The 22,541-nt window shown below is 39.6% G+C and overlaps 3 protein-coding genes across 7 annotated transcripts in view; 2 read left to right on the top strand and 1 right to left on the bottom strand.

The window, feature by feature from the left end:
* The first annotated feature begins 1,749 nt into the window (after window positions 1–1,749).
* LOC131430773 (protein crooked neck) lies at window positions 1,750–4,028 on the top strand. Its single transcript, XM_058595976.1, has 2 exons — window positions 1,750–1,883; window positions 1,946–4,028. Exons 1-2 carry the CDS (start codon window positions 1,848–1,850, stop codon window positions 3,995–3,997), a joined length of 2,088 nt encoding a protein of 695 aa, XP_058451959.1. The 5' UTR covers window positions 1,750–1,847; the 3' UTR covers window positions 3,998–4,028.
* Window positions 4,029–4,031: 3 nt separating this feature from the next.
* On the bottom strand, window positions 4,032–4,934 carry LOC131430772 (N-alpha-acetyltransferase 20). The gene is made up of 2 exons (XM_058595975.1): window positions 4,731–4,934; window positions 4,032–4,633 (listed from the first exon to the last, which is right to left on the bottom strand). Exons 1-2 carry the CDS (start codon window positions 4,781–4,783, stop codon window positions 4,165–4,167), a joined length of 522 nt encoding a protein of 173 aa, XP_058451958.1. The 5' UTR covers window positions 4,784–4,934; the 3' UTR covers window positions 4,032–4,164.
* Window positions 4,935–8,698: 3,764 nt separating this feature from the next.
* The window catches only part of LOC131433015 (supporter of activation of yellow protein), a 49,507-nt gene continuing 35,664 nt past the window's right edge, over window positions 8,699–22,541 (top strand). The window contains exons 1-2 of one of the 5 annotated variants that reach the window (XM_058599735.1): window positions 8,699–8,922; window positions 11,139–15,034. In XM_058599735.1, coding sequence (XP_058455718.1) covers window positions 11,364–15,034 — 3,671 coding nt within the window. In that variant the 5' untranslated portion in view covers window positions 8,699–8,922; window positions 11,139–11,363. Of the gene's footprint in view, window positions 9,261–9,319; window positions 15,035–22,541 lie in introns of those variants that run through there. The other 4 variants (XM_058599731.1, XM_058599732.1, XM_058599733.1 and 1 more) reach the window with 4 other exon arrangements.

Here is a 22,541-nt window from a genome sequence, read left to right as displayed (position 1 = left end):
TTCTAAGCGTGTAGTTGTATTATTACACAAATAAGATCAAAGATACAAACTTAATTTTTTTTTACTAAATCTCAGCAAAAAAATGCCGAGATTTGCACAGCCGAGTGCTCGGTAATCGTCTCGGCAAAATGTATAATTACTAAGAATCTCGACAATCCTAATTTTATTATTGTCGAATTTATCAGCAAAAATTTCACTATTAATGCGGCAAAAGCGCTTAAAACAATTTGAAATCTCGGCAAACGAATACGCTGATTTCGGTATATTTGTTGTTTACTGACAAATTCATCATAATATTATGCCAAACTTCGGCAAAAGTACACGCTTTACTGAGATATCAGCATATTACTACGAAGTTCGGAAAAAACATGTGGCTGACTGAACAAGTTTTAAGTGTGTAAATTGAACTAATTGTTTACTTCATGTAAATTTATAGAAGGATTGAATCAACATAGACATTACCGATAACATCAACTCAACTTTGGTTGACATGTAATCAATAGTTAGTTTACTTCAACAATAAAATCCGCCGGAACAAATATTTTTTTCATTCGACTACACCAAAATTTTTTATTCAAATCTAACAGATTGTTGAACGGAGAAATAAGTTCAGAACAATCACATTCTAGCTAGAAATCATCATTAATCTAATTTGAAAATATACTTACAGTGTTCTCTACGAAAGGAATCAAATGAACCGTCAATCGTTGAACCAAACGAGGGATGTAAATAAATATTTTTTTAGTTAGAAAATTTACGAGGAGTGTGGTTATCAAAGCTAAAAAAATATAGTTTTACGTTTTACTAAAAAAAAAGTAGCCAAGGCATTTAATTAATGAAATGTTAAAAAATGATTTTATTCGAAGGACAATACCGTTTGGAACATACAGCCATTTGTTCTGTAACAAAAACATCTGCATTACAAGTGAACAAAATGTAATCTTCAAAGTAAATAGAATTTTGAAGTTCATCGTGTAAACAAAAACCTCTCGTGGTTGTTTTCTGTAACGCCTAAATTCAGAAAAGATTCGTAAGCATGTAGCTCCTGGAATCAACATTACTTTTCCTCCTTCGGATGCAAAAGATAAATTACGTACATAAAATTTTCTGTTATTTCGCTGGAATGAAATTTTCAAAATTTTCACTCATTTATCTCTTAAGTTAAACGAACAGCGGTATTTTTTTGTGTTTTTTTTTTGTTTTTGATTATAGAGGTTTTAACCATAATGTCATTCGCCTCTTCGAGTCAGAAAAACTTTCTGACTCTATGTACGGGGTTGGAAATCGAACCCAGGTGGGTTGCGTGAAAGGCATTGACTAACCCATCACGCTATACCCATCCCCAACAGCGGTAATCTTTCTTTCTAAACGATTTGTTGCTAAACTTTATTTTAATTTTTTTTTACATTTTCACTCTTTTACAAAATCAAACACAATACTGACACGAAATCGTTTTTAAATTTGAAAACAAGAGTCATTTAAAATTCACCACATTAGCCTAGTGGAAAAAAAAAAAGATTGTGCAGTGGCCAGGGACCCAGTTTGACGAATTTTCTCTCTGTGTGACTCTAACTATAACAGTAGAGTCCCTGTAGTCCACGCTCATTTGACAGTTGCCCGAATCTCGACATATCTTTGTCGGCTGCCAGTATATCTACCAAGCGGGAAGTTTTATTATAACATGCCCCCACTTTTTCGCACCGCCAGTGGAAACAACGCATTTGACAGTTTATGTTGTCCGTTGTTTCGCTGCACGAAGTTTTGTTTAATTTGGTATTGAAAGTAGAATCGTTTGAAATTATTGTTCGATTACTACGCTTGTAACGTAGAAAACGCATAATTTCGCTATGGATAAGCCTCAGAAAATGCCCAAAGTGGCAAAGGTAAGAAACTGCTTTCTTTGGGTGAAATTTATAGATAAATTAGAAATGTGTTATGTTTTCAGGTCAAAAACAAAGCTCCGGCGGAAATTCAAATAACAGCTGAGCAGCTGCTCCGGGAGGCAAAGGAACGAGATTTGGAAATTTTACCACCGCCACCGAAGCAAAAAATTTCCGATGCCGCCGAATTGGCCGACTATCAGCAGCGGAAGCGCAAAACATTCGAGGATAATTTGCGCAAAAATCGAATGGTGGTCAGCAACTGGATCAAATATGCCCAGTGGGAAGAATCACAGAAGGAGATTCAACGGGCTCGGTCCATTTGGGAGCGAGCGATTGACAATGACCACCGGAACATTACCATTTGGTTGAAGTACGCGGAAATGGAAATGAAGAATCGACAGGTTAATCATGCCAGGAATCTGTGGGATCGAGCTGTGACGGTACTACCGAGGGTAAATCAATTCTGGTATAAATACACTTATATGGAAGAGATGCTGGAAAATGTTGCTGGGGCGAGACAGGTCTTCGAACGCTGGATCGAATGGCAACCGGAGGAACAAGCGTGGCAAACGTATATAAATTTTGAACTTCGCTACAAGGAGATCGACCGAGCCAGACAAATCTACGAGCGTTTCGTGATGATTCATCCAGAGGTAAAAAATTGGATCAAATTTGCTCGGTTTGAGGAATCACATGGGTTTATACACGGGGCTCGATCGGTGTATGAGAGAGCAATTGAATTCTTCGGTGAAGACCATGCTGATGAACGTCTTTTTATCGCTTTTGCTCGCTTTGAGGAAGGGCAGAAGGAACACGATCGTGTTCGGGTTATTTACAAATACGCTCTCGAGCATTTGCCAAAGGACAGAACAGGAGAGTTGTACAAGGCATACACCATTCACGAGAAAAAATACGGCGATCGATCTGGGATCGAGGATGTGATTGTGTCAAAAAGAAAGTTTCAGTACGAGCAAGAGGTGGCCGAAAACCCCACCAACTATGACGCTTGGTTCGACTATTTGCGGTTGGTAGAAAATGAATCCAATACTGAGCTTATCCGGGAAACGTACGAGCGAGCCATCGCAAATGTTCCTCCAGCGAAGGATAAAAATCTGTGGCGAAGGTACATCTACCTGTGGATTAACTATGCCTTGTACGAAGAACTGGAAGCAGAGGACTTGGAACGCACCCGCCAAATTTACAAAACTTGTCTTGAGTTACTCCCTCACAAGATATTCACATTCAGTAAAATTTGGCTGTTGTACGCTCAGTTTGAAATCCGCTGTAAAAATTTGAAAGTAGCTCGGAAAACTTTGGGAATGGCAATCGGAATGTGCCCTCGCGATAAATTGTTTCGGGGCTACATCGATTTGGAAATTCAACTACGAGAATTCGATCGATGCCGAATTCTGTACGAAAAATTCCTTGAATTTTCTCCGGAAAATTGCATAACATGGATGAAGTTTGCCGAGCTGGAATCTCTTCTGGGAGATATTGACCGGGCCCGTGCCATCTACGAGTTGGCTATTCAGCAGCCCCGATTGGATATGCCGGAGCTGTTGTGGAAGAGCTACATCGATTTCGAAGTGCAGCAAACTGAGTTTGAATTCGGTCGACAACTGTACGAAAGATTGCTGGAACGAACCACCCACGTGAAAGTGTGGATTTCCTATGCTAAGTTCGAAATGGCTGCTGAAAGCGAAGACGATATGAATGTGGCCCTATCACGGCGGGTTTATGAGCGAGCTAACGACAGCTTGAAGAATGCCACAGAGAAGGAATCGCGGGTGTTGATTCTCGAAGCATGGCGAGATTTCGAAAAAGAGCATGGCGATGAAGATAGTTTGCGAAAGGTGATGGCGAAGATGCCTCGCAAGGTCAAGAAGCGTCAGAAGATTATATCGGAGAGTGGCGTGGAAGAAGGCTGGGAGGAAGTTTTCGATTTCATATTCCCTGAGGATGAAATGGCTCGACCAAACCTGAAGTTGCTTGCCGCGGCTAAGAACTGGAAGAAACAAAAGGCGGTTACTCCCGATACTAATGCTGAGAGTGCTTCAGCAACAGATAGTATTAGTAAAAGCAATTCGGGAACGGAAAAACAGATAGAAGCGTAATTCAAATAAACGATTTTAAATAAAAGAAAAATGCTATTTATCAATTTATATTTTTGTTGTTCCCTCCGCAGCCATTTTCATTTATTATACAATTTTCCTTAACAATTATTCACTTGAGACATACAAGAAAACGTATGTCCTTAGCTTGATATTCCATTGCCGGTCTATCAATCCACCTCATCCGGTCGAACGGGATGTGTCAGCGGAATCACCGACTTCCGGTGCACATCTCTGGAACAAGCTTTTCTCATATCGTACGCATCCTCGTCGGGATCACCAACATAATACTCGAGCACCGTCCGATACACGATGTAACCCAGCTTGGTGTACATGTCGATTGCTACCTTGTTGCTAACTCGGACAAACAAATCGACAAAGTAGCAGCGTTTCTTCTCGGAAACGTCCTCCAGAAAGTTCATGAGAGTGGCGGCTAAGCCCAGTCGGCGATAGTCTGGTGACACTGTCAGGGCCGTTACGTGACCGTGCCAATTTTCTCCGTGGCCCGCTGCTTTGCCCATAATATAACCCATAATCTCTCCGCTTGGCGATTCGGCCACCTGGAAATACTCGGGCCAATGCGCCAAATATTGCATGTAGAACGACAGGCAGTACGTTTCCGTTAACGGGTCAAGATTACTAGAAATGATATACTATGGTCAATTATCATACATAACATCGAGATCCAATTTTTTTCACTTATAACCAACTGAACTTCTACGCTTAAATTACTTACACTTTGTTGAATTTGAACATATCATTGCATGTGAAGGGGCGTAAGGTAGTCATGATGCACTTGATAAGTTTTTTAAAGAGCAATCATACGAAAATTTTAAAAATAAAATCTATGAATATAGCACAGAAATTCTGTACTGCACCTCTACGAAAAAAAAAACTTTAAAATCTCAACTTATGATGTCTTAGGGGTGGCTGCAGTGTTTGTTAATTGAAGACAAACATACGAAAAGGTTCTATTCGCAAATAATAGTTTGCTTTGTTTACTTTCTTTTTAGATTACGGCAGAGATGCCATTTATACAGACTTTTACATTCATATACCGATTCCCTCAATTCAATACAGATTACACATAAGGTAGGAAAGTACATAGTAAACTTTTTTGACTTCGAAGAGGAATTTCTGAAGACTCGGTACTCGCTGATAGTAAGTCATAATAGTAAACAATAGAGAAACGTTTTCTCTTCCGTCTGTTGTTAGTAAATACTCAATTTTCCAAAACTTGCCTGCAATTTCTTTCAAAAGTATATGTTGAAAAGTGGTTTATTGCCCGTTATCACAAATAACGCGTTATTCTTTAGGATTTAATAGCAGTGATGAGATACAAATTTCGTAATCAAAAGATCTGTTGCTTACATTATAAGATGGCTACCCAACTTCATTCACGTGAGATATGAGCTCACATTGACCTAATGCTAAGTAAACATTGAATTTAAAAATGAATCATACGCTCTGTGTAACCTACGGCCAGGAATGCCAGGTCATTTTTTCAAAAATCTGTGATCAAGCCAAAAACCTGTCTGTGAAAATCTGTGCCCGTTTTCCTTACCATAATAGTAGATCAAAATCAATTTGGTGAGCAAAAAAAAAAGGTCTCACAACCAACAAACTCTGTACCTTTTCCCTCAGCCGCTCTGTACTTTTTGGTGCTAAACTGTGCTCGATTTCAAAAATCTGTGAATCATTTTAGTATAACTCCCGCTCAGTGAAACAGTGAAACGTTGATTTCAACTCTATCGATGAATGTAAATCTAATGGATTTGATGCTATTCTAGAGAAGACCTGCCGCTCTATACAATTGAGCTACAGCTGTATTCGAGTTAGTCATGCATTTTTCCTCATAATATATTCCACATTTGTGCCACTTTACAGAAATTACAAACCTCAGAAGCTTATTCTAACGGTTTGTAGTAAGTAAAAAATTATCTTCGAGTATGATGTACAGTTGGGACAAAATAATATATTTTATGTATTCGACGGACTAATAATTATTAAACCGAAGGTGTAGCTGTAATCCTAAAATCTGAATTGGTCAGATCAATATACAAATGAAGCAATGAGTGTAATATTTACATTTACTAATGTCTATTTATGATAGGTTTTCATGTATTACTGTTATATTTGGTATAAAAATTGATGTTATGTTCCATAGAAGATAGAGCTACTCTAAATGTGGTTTAGAATAATCCAGTTGGACTGACGCGAAATAAAACTTGAATTCGCTTATTTATTAGAGCAGGTGGTTAGACGCGAAATAAAACTTGAATTCGCTTATTTATTAGAGCAGGTGGTTAGAGAATTATTAAAAAAGACATATAAAACTATACTACAACGATGATAGCCATAGTGAATTCATGTCATATGGTTCAGCAGAAGTATTTTATCACCTATTTATAATCACCTGCCATTTTTTGTTACTACAGCATATCATAAAATAACCATATACTATATTGTAACAAAAAACCATATCATCTGTGTACAATACTTTGTAGTTGAACAAAACCCGTGTTTATGGTTGAATCACACATACCATAACAAATGAGGTTACCACAACACAAAAGATTTTTATATAATTTGAACTATGCCAGTTGCTATTTTTAATTATGCGAGTATGATTTTATGATACTTATTAAATGAAAAGTTGGTACAATAATATTTCTTTGTGTGTAATAATGCGATATTCATTTCTAAATAATACGATTTTTGTTTTGACCACCGGAAATTTTCCCAGAAATGTTTTGTCAGAAAATAATTGCGTAGTACTAAGCGAAAATTTAAAACGAATACCCGCAAACGCTTACACATATTTCGAAATTTCGGTAAACGCATTTGCTGATTTCGGGATAATTTTTAATCACGGAGTTCAGCACAAGATTTTGCACAAATCCCAGCAAAAAGTTTCACTTTGTCGAAAAATCAGTAAATCTACTATACGAATCTCGGAAATAATAATATTGATTACTGAGCAATTAGCAAAATTGGGTATTGCCGATCTGTCTCGGCATTACATTTTACCGAGCTCAAGAATTGGTTTCAAGTGTGTAACACCATATACTGACCATTGTTGTCTGATTGGTTTGGAAACACTAGAGCGACGTAGAAAGATGCAACAAGCGTTATTTGTGCCTAAAATACTAAACGGCGATAAAGACTCTTATCTCTTTTCGATTTCCGTTTTTCTCAACAATCTATACGTTAGACTAATTTACTTCAGCCTAGGTTTTATCCAACCCGTGGACAACTTGACAGCTCACATACATCGAGAATATTCTCTGGTTCCACAATGGCGTCATAAATAGAATAACATTTGGAAAAAACGTACATGTTTCTCGACAATCTGCAGTTTGTTTTTATATTTAAACACAAAATATAAATTTTGCTTGTATTTCTTGGCGTCCCGGGTTGGCGGTTCAGTGCATAGGACGCTGGTCTTACAAGCCAGTTGTCGTATGTTCGAGCCCCGACCTGGAAGGGTTCTTAGTGTCAGTAGGATCCATAGTACTAGCCATGCAATGATTCTGTACACTAAGAATCGGCTGCGAAGTCTGTTGAAACAGAAAGGCCAAATTCCACAAAAGGAATGTAATGCCAAAACTTTTTTGTATTTCTTGGGAATAATGAAAAAATAATGATGATTAGGTTTTAGCATAAGTATAATTTTTCTTTTGGTATTCATCAATATTAGGTTTAAACATAGTTCATCTCATTTCAATGAGCAATGAACGTGAAGTAATTTATTCTACCGAATCTTGAATTCCAATACTAGCAAATCAACCAATATTTGCAAACCAAGAGTAAATCTGTTTTCCTTATCAGCTTATCATTCAATGATAACAAATACTCCTACAAATGGCTACTAATTGCTTGCGTTTTCGTTGATACGACTAAATACATTAGGTACTCTTTGATCACACCTCACATTTCGATAAACACTTTATTTCAAACTCGAAAAACTTTAAAAGCTACAATTACTGCAATTACTAATAGTAGTTATCTTTTCAGAACAAAGAGAAGACGTTGGGTAGAGTGAATTAAAAGATCGAAAATACACATCTTTGAAGATTTCTGACGCGTGTTATTGATGAGTTTGTTGATATACAGCACTGTTAGAAAAAATCGCACTAATTTCGTTTTATTCAGATGTTCGCTTGCGTCGATTGAATCACAATATGAATATTACGCCCCTTTTAAATATGCTGTTAGATGTATACACAGTGAACCTAAAAAACGTAATGAAGTACAGGTTTCTCTTGCAATCTTTTTGTTTCGTAATTCATTGTATCCGTATTGTTAGATATACTAGCGCCGTCCTGAATTCAGTGGAACACATATGAAACAGGCTTATTACTGTTAGGTTGTTTACGGGTTGGTTTTATCGTACTACATTTGGACTCCATTAACCAATAACAGCATAACATTTTCCAACGTGGAGCATCTTTTGGAACTTGGTGAACCATCGAATAAGTTTATACAGAAATTGTTATAAATATAAATGTATAAATTGTCCTATAAATAAGAATATGAAAACATTTAGTTCAAAGATATTACTATACTCTATTATTCAGTACATTCCCGGTAGCATGTAAACTGTCAATTGCCAAGAGTTGAACTAGCAATTCGACCAGAACGGACGAACGCCAAACTACACGAAAAAATGGCTGCCACGGTGCGGTTTCGATTCGAGCACAGCAGTGTTTTGTGTGTGCGCTAGACTAAAGCCAACAATCGTGCAAAGCAGCTTGGCTCGAGTTTCTGGAAAATTTTAGCTCACTTTGGTGTGTTCGTGAAGTGAAAACGTGCGCGAAAGTCATCTCCGCCGCAGTTGTGCTTGTTGTGGCTATTTTCGTGTACCGTTGGTGTGCTTTAAAGGGCGAAAATCGCGTTTGGAAAAGTGGACGTTTTCCATTTTCCTGGTGAATTTCACATCCTCAGCAGTAGGACAACTCGAGTGAGTGAGATAGAGATAGAACGTTGTGTGCTGGTAGCCTTTCATACCGTGTCAGAAAGAGATGGTTTCAAAGAGCAGCAGGGCAAGCATCAAGAAAAAGCAGAAGTAAAGTGCCGCTGTTGGCTTCGGGCTGATGATCTGATCGCGGTGGAGTGTTTTTTTTTTGCGGTAGGAAGTTTCGTATCGAATATTTAGAACAAGGAAATTTTTGGTACACCCGTACAAATGCTCAACACTGTGCCAGTAGTGCTGTTCCTTTTTAGTGAGAATTAAAAGTTAATGAAAAAATGTTCTCGGGAAGAGGTTAGGTGTTTCGTTTTTTCCTCTCTTGCTTGGTTGCATAAAATGGAAGCAATGTGTGTGAGACAATTTCAAGGAAAAAGAAGTTGAACGTGTTTTAATATGGAACGCTGGACTGGATTCCGCAATAGACCGCGATCTGTTGTGTCCGCACGCGAATTGTTTTGATTATCAACAGCAACAGCATTTTTTGGCATTTTCCCATTATCAAATGGGCTGAAAGCGGAGCAGTCAGAAAGTACCAAAGTATAGTGTTGAAAACGAACAAAGTGAACGAACGAAAGAGAACCAGCGACTAGAGCAGAAAGAAGTAGCGAGCGAGAGAGAGGCGAAGTGTGCTGTGCTGTGCTGTGCCGTGGCTGCAGAAAAATTTCATTGCCCTCGTTTGGGATGCGATTCGAGCAGACAGAGCACAAAATTTTACTGTCGAGCGGATGGATCAGCTCGAATTATGTTCGCGGAGTGAAAACCGTTCGTACAAGTCGGTCGCGGTCAGCCGGTTTGACGTTAACAAAGAATGATGGAAAAAAATATGTTTCATATCCAATTTGTGAAGTTGGAATGTGTAGCAATTGGTTTTATAAAGGAAAAAATGTTTATAACAAACAGCAGCGTTTAGATTTCGGGAGTCAGATTTTCTTTATTGTAAAAAAGCTTTATCTGACATCTGTTTCCTCTGCCTTTGTGGACTACTCAGCTGCTGTTTAGTAGGGCTGGAATACGAAAATTAACGAATAATGTCAAATCTGGCTTGGTTACTTTGAAATCAGTAAAACAAAACCCGTAGCCAATATTAATTCGTTTTCATTTCAACTATTGTTTCTGAAAATAGTTGATGCAACATTTCTTATAGTTTAGTACAATAAATTCCTAGTAGTTTGCTGAAGTAAGCAGCGAGAAGTCCGGAAAGTTGCGTGTCAGGAGGGGACCATGAAATACATCGGTAGCATATAAGCAAACCTCGAATAACAAACAGCAAAGCAGCTAATTTGGCACTGTGTGTTGGTGCGATGCGAAGAAAAAGCGGGCCATTTTCAATCAACACAGCGAACGGGTGCACATTGCTGTCGATGTGTGCGTGCTATCTGTTCGGTTTCTTTGACTCGCTGCTGCTCTTAACGAAAACTTCACCAACATATGTACGCGGCAAACGAGGAAACGGTGAATTTTGCACGTTGGACCAAAAGATTGATTATTGGTTAAAATTAAACATGAGTTTGACAGCGGTAACGTAAAACTCTAGGAGCCGAGTTGTAAAATTAATAAAAGGGTTGTTACTCTGAAATTTACAATTTTTTCACAAAGCCCGGAGTCATTTCTAAGTGATTTGGTTAGCCAGTTGACTTTTTGGATAAAATGTGACCATTTCAAACCAAAAACGTCCAACCGTTTGCACGACCAGTGAACCATACGAACAGCGAACGACTGCTGATTGCTCGAATCCAAGCCAAAAGCTACAACTACACTAGCCAGTCTACTACGGTATTGCGAGTGCTTGGTGTTGGTGAGGCCATACAATGCCATATTAGTCGAGCTGTCCCTGCTTGCCTTTGATCTGGCTGTAGGTTTTGACGGGCTGTTCTGCCCATCAAACTATTCTGTTGCTGCTGGTTTTGTTAGACGGTTTTGTTGACCAATTTTCCTATTCGAGTTCTACGATTATCGCCTTGCTGACTGCGACCGACGAAGAATGATGTCTATCACTTTGATTCCCCTTCCCAGGGGGAACTTCCTGGGCCATTACTTTCCATATTTATTATACAAAATGTTGTATGTGTTTATACATATCTCTTCACTCGATTGATGATGATGTTCGTAGAATGGCTCGACAAGAAACGAATCAATATTATTACAACTTTACAACCATTTTTTCCCGTACAGTGAGACCTAATGCCATGAAAGTGAATTGAAGTTTTGTATGAAGAAAAAAGTATTGAAAATTTTTCGATGACAAATAGTAGTAACAAGTGCAAAATAGTGCTGCGAAAAGATAATTTTGCGGATCAAGTAACGCCAGCAAAAGGTAAACAACGTATGAGAAAAAGAATCAAAAACCTATAACAGACTAGATGAGACACGAAATGCGGTTACAACAGGTGAAGAAGAATGGTCGATACTTGTCCACCGGCTGTCGCTGAGAATGTCCGTCACAATAGTGCAACCAACGGAACGTACATCAGCAGTAGCATTAACAAGAGCGACAACGACCAACCCCGGAAACAGCTGGAAGTGATAAAGATGAACAGTGAAAATGTGCTAGAAGCTGGAACATCGTCACCTGTCGAGATTGTGGAGGAAATCTTCCAAAAGGACCAACAGCAGCAGCAAAAGAACGAAGTTATTGTCGTTTCTGAAGAAGACGACCAGGAGAATGGTGATCCGGAACAGAACGGGTCCAGTGTGATTGTCATGGGTGGTTCCTCGAAACGGGAGCAGGAATCAGGTCTCATCAATTGTCACAGTAACGATCAACAGCAGCCGCAGCAGCCACACCAAGAGAAATTGAAGATAGTCGATAAAGAGTTTGATAACGAACTTGAGATAATAGAAATCTCGTCAACACCTCCACCCGAGGTGATACCAAAGCGCGACGAGTTGGGCAAACCCGAGAACGAGGCTAGTAATAAAACTGCAAACAATAACGACAGTGCATTGCACAAGCAAAAACTGTCGGATACTTTTGATGGAAAGACTGCCAATAATAACGTCTTACTTCCCAACTGTATAGCGCGACCAACGTCGAAGGAATCTCCGAAAGAGGAAAACCATAGCACTCCCAAGCGAGAAGAGATGGGTGTCTCGGAAGAAAACCGGAAAGTTGAACCACTGAAGATCAACTTGAACAGGGAACCGATACGGACGATAATCAAACTGCCCCCGAGTCTGGGATCAACGTCAGACCAGCAGCCCAGCTCTCCAAAGATCACAATCAAACCGTTGAAATCTCCGCCAGATGTAGATGCTCCTTCTACTAACAGCATTCCGAAGCTAACCATAAAGCCGATTTTGAACCCGGAAGAATCCAGCAGTCACGTGTCTTCGGTCGGTACCGAGCAAATGCAAATCATTCCCAAATTGCACATAAAAAATCCTCCACAGGACAGTTCAGCAGTAGACGGACCGGAGCCACACATTGTGCCTAAGCTAACGATTCGCAACGTAAACCATAGCAATTTGCTAACGGGGGCATCCTCCGGGATCGACAGTAATGAAACGTCAGGACCTGTGGCACAAATCTCTTCCAATTCACCTCCAATGGTTCCTAAGCTAACAATAAAGAAGGATAATCATCATCACCACAGTAGCCATCATCATCACCACCATCACCATTCGCACCACAACAACCGGGTGATCAAAGAGGATGACTCTGGTTCCGTGCCTCCAGCGATTCCCAAGATACACATCAAAGCAATACTGGAACCGGCGGCGGTGGTGGCGGCGTCGTCGGCACCAAGCTCCAGCGGTAGCTCCGGTGGAAACGCTACTGGGCCTGTGCTAACGAGTTCCGAAGGGGTAAAGCTAACGATAAAACCTATTCCGGAGCCACCTTTGCCGAAGCTCACCATTAAAACCAACTCGTTGAACACCAGCGATGCTTCCGTCGTTTCATCCACCAGTAGCAGCTTTTCACCGAAACTTGTGTCACCTCCCCTGGCATCTCCAAGCGACCAACACTCGAGCATAACATCAACAATCCCAAAACTTACCATCAAACCGATCCCCAAACCTCCACCTACCGTGCAGCGTGATCCCTCCGAAGTTCCCATCCCGAAACTTACCATCAAACCAATGCCGCCGAAGCCAATCGCAGCCTCCGAAGACAGCTGCTCAAGTGAAACCAGTATTAACTCGCTAGAATCTTCTCCTATCTCATCATCCTCGTCGGCCCCGAGCTCGATCATCAGTTCTCCCTCGGTGGTACCCAAACTGACCATCAAAGTGCCGAAGGAGGGTGACTCCGTCGTTACGTCTCTGCCGCAGATTGTTACAAGTTTCAACACAATCACGACGACTGCTGCTAGCACAACAACAACAACTTCTTCCGCTATTCCGGTGGTAACCAAGCTGAACATCAAACCGATACCTCCGCTAGTACGGAAATCACCGGTTCCGAGTCGACATTCGTCGGATTCGGAGCAAGATCGACCGTTTACCGTCAATCTCGCCATCGAAGAACCCGAACCGATCTTCATTTCCAAAGTCACCAACCGAACGGTTCCTAATATGAAATGTCTAGACCTGGAAGTACCGAGAATTATGCTGAAGGCATCACTAAAACCAGACACGATGGTGGAACCGTCCAATAGCGATGTCGTCACTCACAACAGATCCAAACAACCGCTGGAGGTAGCAGTGAATTCCAAATCGCTAGATTCGGGTTCCGATTCACCTCGAGTTATCCTCAAAATGAACAAAGGAATGTGGTGCACTACAACGCCATTCTCGGCAATGACTGCGTGTGCGACCGTCGTGGAAAAGCTGGACGCTTTCAGTAAATCGGAAGAGCCTTTGAACGAACTGAAAAGACCAATTTCAGAGGCCCCGGTAGAATCTACCGATGAACCAGAAAATAAAAAGTTCAAATTGATGTCCAACCATCAAGCCAGTTTGGGTGATGAAGCCCGTAAAGCTTCCAACTCGGAAAGTGACGTAATTGTAATAGATGACGATAGTAAATCAGATACGGTGGACGACACAGTGGAACGCCCCTTAATCAACGAACAAACCCATATTCCCAAACCACCTCCACTGATTGAAATTGCGAAGGTGAAATCCGTTGCACCGAATATCCAACAAGAAACACTTGTACCGACGCACCGTCAGCCTCTGGAGATGACCGGCAATAAGTTAAAAGAAATTTTAACTAAACCAAAACGTCAACGGATGCTGGTCAATCAATCACCACAACCGGACTCCGAATCTCGTCCTCGAAGGGCTGCTGCTCTTCAGGCAATTCCAGCCTCAGTGCTACTGCGAAGGCAGCCAGCCACTGTTATTCAACCGACGATCCAACCGACAGGCTCGAGCATAACCAGTGTGCTACTGCTCGAAAACGACGGAGGATCCAGTTCCGACTGCATGATAATCGATGATCCACTGACGTTGGCCGAGAAAAACGGCACGTCGAGCAATAGTAGTAACAGTAGCACCATCAGTGCTCCTTCCAGTATCGGCACGGTTTCGATGGCTTCCGTCATTCCGACCGTCACGACAGCTGTCACTTCACAGATCGTTATTCCACCCAAGGTTCGAATGAGCACACGAAGCGGTGCCGGACATCCAACGCCATCGAAGGAGACCCTGACATACAAAGCTCCCGATAAAGATTCCGGTTTGGACGAGGGTAAGCTGGAGTCGGAGGATGCTCCTAGTCAACCGAAGCGTCCCCGTGGACGACCGAAAAGAATAAATGTAGTCCGCAAGGATACCGAAGAAACACCAGCCGCGATTGTTGTACCGTCGACTCCAAAACCGGAACCAACGGTTGAAGCTAACGGTAGCACGAGCTCGTCCGAGTTGCCTCCCATGACCAGTTTGGAAATGTCCAAATGTATTTCACCACGAGTGCTGCTAAAACCATTGACACCGTCACGGTTGGAGAGTAAACCCTCTCCGACGATGGAGGTCTTGGTCGAAACGGTTGCAGTCCCCGTTCCGGAACCCACGACTACGCATGAACCTCAAGTCATGACTGATACGTCCATTAAACCGTTCCTCCTTACTGCCCAAATAGAGCTGACGGATAACAGCATACCGGTGGAACCAGTTACGCCAAGGTGAGTAATCAAGAATTATTATTATACGTTATATCCTAGATTTTGGGCAATGCACAAGAGAACCATAGAACTGTTTATAATGTGTAAAGATCTAAATATTTAACTGCTTGTTCTTCTGAGTTTTTCAGATTCTTTTACTTTCGCCTATTGCTTTGAATTCTTCTAAAATGTAACACCAAAAAAATGAATTCAGCTACAAAATTGGTCAAACAAGAATATGTGAATCGAGAAAACTTTTTTTTGAAAAATCAAATCATGTTGGTCAATCTCAAATTCCATAGAATTAAGAACAAAGTATTTAGCACAGACTTGTTGGTCACATCCCTAGCCCAAGAACACCGATTTGTCATAAACTGCAACCTACTGATAACTGTCTTTCGCGTTATCTTGAGGTTCCACTTGATGATGGCCAAATATTTTGCTATTGGGTGTATCGTATCGTGTCCTTGGGCACCAACTGAACTTTGTTCATGGCACACCAATCCATGACCATTTTTTGCGTAATGGCAAGACGCCAAAACAAAACGAATTGAATAGTGGTGTCCTGATGAAAGGCAACAGACGTTTTTCCAGGTATTACTGCTTCCAAATTTCCTAGTATATGATCCCGGTCGCGAAGAAAATGTTGCCTTTTAAACCACTGGAAAAGAAGGACTGCCACACAAGATATTTATTGACGGACTTCGACAGCTTAATGTATAGCACCACGGAATCAAACTTCGTCAGCATCTTCTTGTGCAGCTTCCGTGTTCGTACTCTGGATGACTTGTTTAGCTTATGTCGTTTTCGTTTTTAAATTGCACTACACTGGTGTAGCGAAAGCTGCACTGAAACCGTTCGTTTTTACCAATTGCACTACACCAGTGCTACACTTTTTCTGCACCGATACCACTGGTGTAGCACTCATCAAAAGTTTGGTGTAGCCCTGCGCAATGGAATCGTTTATTGTAGTCAATGGTTACTGTTTATGTTTTCGTCATTTTTGTTCGTTTATTCATGCCTCAGTGTAGCACTGCACCGGTGTAGTGCAAATTAAAAACGAAAACGCCATTATAGTCACGGTTTTGAGTCACCGCCTCCTTGTAGGTCGAAAATCCTGCTTGTTTTTCAGCTCGATAAACAGATATAGACCAGCTTACTTGAGACATCTGTGCCGACGAGGTTGGGGTTCCGTTTGAACACACCCTGTCAACTTGGATCGACATCAATCGTTAGTTTAGCAACGCCACCGCACGGCAGGCACGGTTCAACATATCATGTCAATTGTATGGATGCACAGTGCTGCTATTTTGGCGCGCACGAATTTGAAATTTCTCTTCCCTACTTCTATGTACGAAATTCGATGCGGACTCGTTTGAGGGCGCCATGCTCGCAAAAAAGAATATTGCCAATGATTTTTTCGGGACATGTGAGAGCTAGCAACTGTTTTCGGGAGTTTCGCAGCCTCTGGCTTTCGATCACACCTCGATCGAATTCATTGCGTTGATGACAGTTTATTTGATCATATTGAACAATTTTATGAATTTGGTGTGCGAGTAGGTCGAATTTTCACGGTGCGCGAGCGAAATTTAGACTCGTTACTTCTCTTAGTTCTCTCTTCTCTCTCCCATACAGGTTCTCGTCCAACGACTTTTATGGGTTAAAAAGCAGTTTCAAATCAATCGGGAAGTTTCAGAGCTTTCTTAGTTGTTATCAATAATAGCACAATGGAAGCTTATTTTAAAAAATAAGAATAATTTGAATGCTTCTTTTGGATTTTGATTAGGTTTTATAATAAGTATTCAACACACTTGCAAAATTGATGGCAAAGTTCCAAGGTCATATAAGAAAATTTAAAAGAAAATATTAGAAATTCTTAGAAAGCTTCATATTTTTAAGTTTGCTAATGATTGCCCTTATTTCATCCACGAGAATTGGAATCCTATTAGGAAAAAATAGATCGATATCTCGTGCGTTTTTACAGCTTTCATTTGATTTATTTTCTTATCAACACATTGAAATCGTGAACATGCTGCATTTCAAAAAATTGGATGACATGACATTAACAGATACATTAGAAAAAAATGGTGTTTTAGATATATGTACATCTAATGATTTTAAATTGAATGTTTATTACAAGAGAATTTAAAATTTTTAATCTAATAGGATATTGTTAATAATTGGTTTTTATGGCTTACATTACAATCAAAGCATGTCAATTCAAGGGCATCGTTCATTGAACAGACGTGCTTGCAAGCGAATTACTACAATTCAAACAGCGTAACAGTTCAGCTGAAAAGTTCGTATCGTTTAATAGAAACACACATTTTTTTGCCAAAATTCGTTTTTGTTATTCAACATAATTGCCATCAGAGGCGATACAGCGATTATAGCGATCTTCCAACTTTTCGATACCATTTTTGTAGTACGATTTGTCCTTTGCCTCAAAATAGGCCTCAGTTTCAGCGATTACCTCTTCATTGCTTCTAAATTTTTTACCTGCGAGCATTCTCTTAAGGTCTGAGAACAGGAAAAAGTCACTGGGGCCAAATCTGGAGAATACGGTGGATGAGGGAGCAATTCGAAGCCCAATTCGTTCAATTTCAGCATGGTTTTCATCGACTTGTGACACGGTGCATTGTCTTGAGCTTGAGCGACCGCCCCTGGTTGCTACTCCGTTACTGATCGGGATTAGCTGAAATTGTACAGGGAGTTTCTAGATGATCCGACCTGGGACTGGTAAATCATCCTTCAATGTACATCTTCTGGTAATCCCAGAATTCATCGATCAGTACCGGCGCCGGCCAGGCCCGAACGTAGATCGTCTAAGGAATGGGAAGGGATGTTAGTCCAACACTTGTTGTTACTAGAGGCCGTATATACTACTGCGCACTCCACAAGTATCACGGGAGAAGGATATTTGTTAGTAAAAATTTCAGTATTGGTTTCGCGCGCGACTCAGTATGTTCCGGTTTCAAGATGCTCGGATACACCACTAAACTCACTGACTTCCCGAGTGAACGTTTCAACAATATCCTATATTGAAGTCCCGGGAAGTCTTGATTCACAGCTTTTTTCAAGGAAACTAATGAAAAATTTGCAATACTATCGCGTAAAGAATAAAAACTTCCCTATTTTTTTAATAAATGAAATTACGTGATACAAAATAAACGAGTGAACAGGATTTAGACAAAATAGTTGATTCATTGCATTGACATATTCTAAACAGTTGTTATAAATTTCAACAGATTTCACGCGCGTCTTGATTCTGTATTATTTCCGCTTTATTATTTTAATTATTTATTAAAATTATTAAATGGTTATATTGGTTGATATGGGCAGCCGAAATTGTAATATCAAGTGTTTGTTACTATGTATTCAATATACCGATATATGTTATCTCTGTTATTAACTTTGTAATATCAACGGATTTGTGCAATAGTTGATTTTTATCATTCAATTTATAATCCTGAAAGACAATCAATAACATGGAAAAAGAAAACATTCTAAATAAAACTTTTCTCCGAAGCTAGACGGAAATTGAAAGGTTGAATGAAGAGATAATTTAGTAAAATAGAGTCATCAGAAGTGAAACATTGAAAATATCTGATAACTGATAGGAAAAAAAACTCCTGCAATTGTCGCCTTTTACGACATGGAAGCAGAAACCCAGTGGATCTATTCTTGGTTCATTTTTTTCCGCCGGATTCCACACGGCATCTAGGCTGGTACTGTCTGGAGAGAGCTAATAGCTAATAGCTATCAATCTCCTAGTAGACCCCAGCCTCTTGTGACACGGTGCATTGTCTTGATGAAACAAAACTTTTTTCTTCTTCAAATGAGGCCGTTTTTTGAAATTTCGTCCTTCAAACGCTCTAATAACGCTATATAATAGTCACTGTTGATGGTTTTTCCTGTTTCACGGTAGTCGATGAAAATTATACTATGCGAATCCCAAAATACAGACGCCATAACCTTACCGGCCGATTGTTGAGTCTTTCCACGCTTTGGGTTCGGTTCATCGCGTGCAGTCCACTCAGCTGACTGTCGATTGGACTCCGGAGTGAAGTGATGGAGCCATGTTTCGTCCATTGTTATATATCGACGAAAAAAATCGGTTTTATTTCGATATAACAGCTCCAAACACTGCTCAGAATTATCAATTCGTTGTTGTTTTTGATCGATTGTGAGCTCACGCGGCACCCGTTTTGCACAAAGCTTTCTCATATCCAAATATTCGTGACTAATATGTCCAACACGTTCCTTTGATATCTTTAGGGTGTCAGCTATCTCGATCAACTTCACTTTACGGTCATTGAAAATCATTTTGTGGATTTTGTTCACGTTTTCATCGGTAACAGCCTCTTTTGGACGTCCACTGCGTTCATCGTCTTCGGTGCTCATATGACCAGTACGAAATTTTGCAAACCACTTACGAATTGTTGCTTCGCCCGGTGCAGAGTCTGGATAACACTCATCAAGCCATTTTTTGGTATCGGCGGCACTTTTTTCATCAAAAAGTAGTGTTTCATCAACACACGAAATTCCTTTTTTTCCATTTTTTTCACAATAACAAAAGTAGCTTCACTCAAAATGCAACATCTCACAAACTAATAATCAGACAGCTGTCAAATTTATACACGTATCTTTTGAAGGTTGGTACTAACTGAAAATGGTATGGATTTAATTCTAGTGGTGCTCTCTCATAGAAACGATACGAACTTTTCAGCCGATCTGTTATGTCCATTGTGTTGGGTTCGCTGTGCCATCATCCCGTTTATAATTTTCCCGCCGAACTGATATTTCCACTTTCACTTCCGAAAGGAACGAAGAAAACAAAATGCTTTGAAATAGCAGGCATAGAATGTTGTTGGTTTTTCAGAGTGGCAAGTTTCCATTCTAGAGATTGTTGTTCCTTATTTATTTATTTTCCTTATTGATTTATTTTTAATTATATGTATACAAAAAAATCATAAAAACAGTCATGTGCGTTCGGAAGAAACCGGTTACTTGTATCCAAAACCCCAAAATGACTAGAAAAAGGCTCTATGCTTTTCTTATATGCACTAGTAATATAGTAAATATTTTTTATTTATACATCGAGATACCGGAAAAGTACTTCAATCGTCGATTAGTGGGCCTATTATATTGTACTTTTTTGGACATGGGATATCTGTTTAAAGCTTGAATTATAGGAATATAAAAAAACCTTTCTTAATCTACCTAGTGGTGTGATAATGCCTTTCTCTTTCCTCAAAACAGTCTCATGAAAACATTCTTTATCTTTTTATTAAATAATTTCTGACACTTATTTGGGCTCATTTTTGACACCAATTGATTCAGATTGAATCGAGTAGTTCACATCCTTCAATGTTTATATTACATAGGCATGTGATGTGCATGTCCGATTTAGTTCAAATTTTGCATGAGGACTTTTTCCGAGGTCTTAAACTTTTGAGCACTAGAGCGCTTTACGAAGTTAGAAGTGATCCCAAAATATTGGCACCCTTACATATAAGAGCGGTAAAATCAACGTGTTTTGTCGGTTACGTCATTTATACCATCTTATCTCCGGAATAAAAGTCACAGCAATTCGATCTTCGAACTTGAATAATAGCATAACAATAGCTTTCAAACGGGTCTAGACTTGCGAAAATCGGTCAAGCAATCTCCGGGAAACTCGCGCGGTAAAAAAACAACACGTTTTGTCTGTTACGTCACTTATACCATTATATCTCTGGAACCAGAAGTCACAGCCATTTGATCTTCGAACTTGATCAATGGCCCGACAGTAGCTTTCAGACGAGCCTAAGTTTGTTAAAAACGGTTCAGCCATCTCTGAGAAAATTGAGCGGTAAAAATATCTTCGAAAAGTGCACACACAAACATTTTCCGATCTTGTCGAACTGATTCGAATGGTATATAACACTATGGGTCTCCGAGGCTCCGTTCGGAAGTCGGTTTTTCCAGCAATTCTAATACCTTTCTATAGTGAAGGGCAAAAACTAACTAGAGGTGAATTGAGCCTATTCTAAAAACCGGGAAATTGAAAGCAATTCACTTGCCACCCTGATAATGTACCATTATTTAATCTATCCTTCCTATTAATTTCTACGTATAGACGAAATCGGCAAAATCAAGGCTAGTATCTGTCAGTTTAGCACCACTTCTTAGCTTGCATATCGCTAAAAATGGACGTTCTTTTTCATGTTTCCAGTTCACAAAAAGGGAATGAAAAACTTGTCGACAATTATCCTGGAATTACGTTTCTCAGCTTCATTCCAAAATTTTTGGAACTGATCGTTCTACAGCCAATTTCAAATGTTGTACCTGTAATTGTGTACTCAAGTCTCGTTTTGCTATTTTTATAGTTTTTTGTGAGAGTTTTCGAAGTTATGCAATTTTTCTAATGGGTACGCGTCACTCGCATAAGAAAAAAGATTTGAGTGCATTGTCCAGATTTAATATGGACTCATACCGAAACTATCTACTACTACAGGATTATGTAACAAAAGTCAAGTCCTATGATTATCAAACAAACGTTATTCATTCGGATACTTTAGCACCCTTCGATAAAATTGATCATGCTTTAGCTATTCCTAATCAAGAAAAGCTTGATTTTGATTCGAACGTTCTCCGTTGGATTAAGTCATGCCTTAGCGACCGACGTCTAACCATCGTTTTGTGCTCAATCAGGAATCCCACAAGGAAACCATCTAGAACCAATGACATGTTTGTTGTTCTTTAACGACGACAGTTTGGCCTGGAAAGATGGAAATGAATGAATTTCGTTTGAACACTTAAAATATATTTTTATTTATATCATAATAACGTTTTTTTAAATGTTATAAATCGTTTTCACAGAACCAGAGAACCAAATTTTGGTTACGCTTCGAAACAATTTAAGCTGTTAAGCTGTTACCTGGCTACGAAAGACCCTCTAAAAGTACTTGTACTCGCATCACAATTTATGCGTAATCGCTCAAATTTCTCAAAATCTCACATCAAAAGGCCAGCCATAATGGCGTAACATTTTGTTGAGTGGTAAGAGCAAAGTGGCATTTTTTGGCTTAGATGGCAAGCGTCAGTTTGTCAGACAACCATCAGACACTTAATTGTTACTACAATGCTTCATGAAGAAGGACCTGCTCTTGAAATGGAACTTTCAACAAGACAATGATACGAAATATGTCAATGGACGAACGGAAGCTAGATTTCAAGAAAATAACTTTCATCTGATTAACCTAAAAATTCTCAAGTATTTTCAATGAAATAATCTAATCCTACAGCCTCATATTCGTTTTTACTGTCTCATTCGTGAATGATCGCATCCAAAACAAACTTAGTCTTTTAGTCTCTCACTGCAACAAAAGAAAGTATCAACGTAACTCGTTCCACTACGACAATTCAGCTGAAACATAATTCTCATTATTGTATCGATATAATGAAAATCTGAAAACTTTGGCTTTAAAGAGTGTCTAAAATATGACAAATCAAAGTAATTACGAGTACAAAATTGAAAATTTGC

The sequence above is a fragment of the Malaya genurostris genome, chromosome 2 (assembly GCF_030247185.1).
Source record: "Malaya genurostris strain Urasoe2022 chromosome 2, Malgen_1.1, whole genome shotgun sequence".
Taxonomy (NCBI): domain Eukaryota; kingdom Metazoa; phylum Arthropoda; class Insecta; order Diptera; family Culicidae; genus Malaya; species Malaya genurostris.
This window is presented reverse-complemented; position numbering and strand designations above follow the sequence as displayed.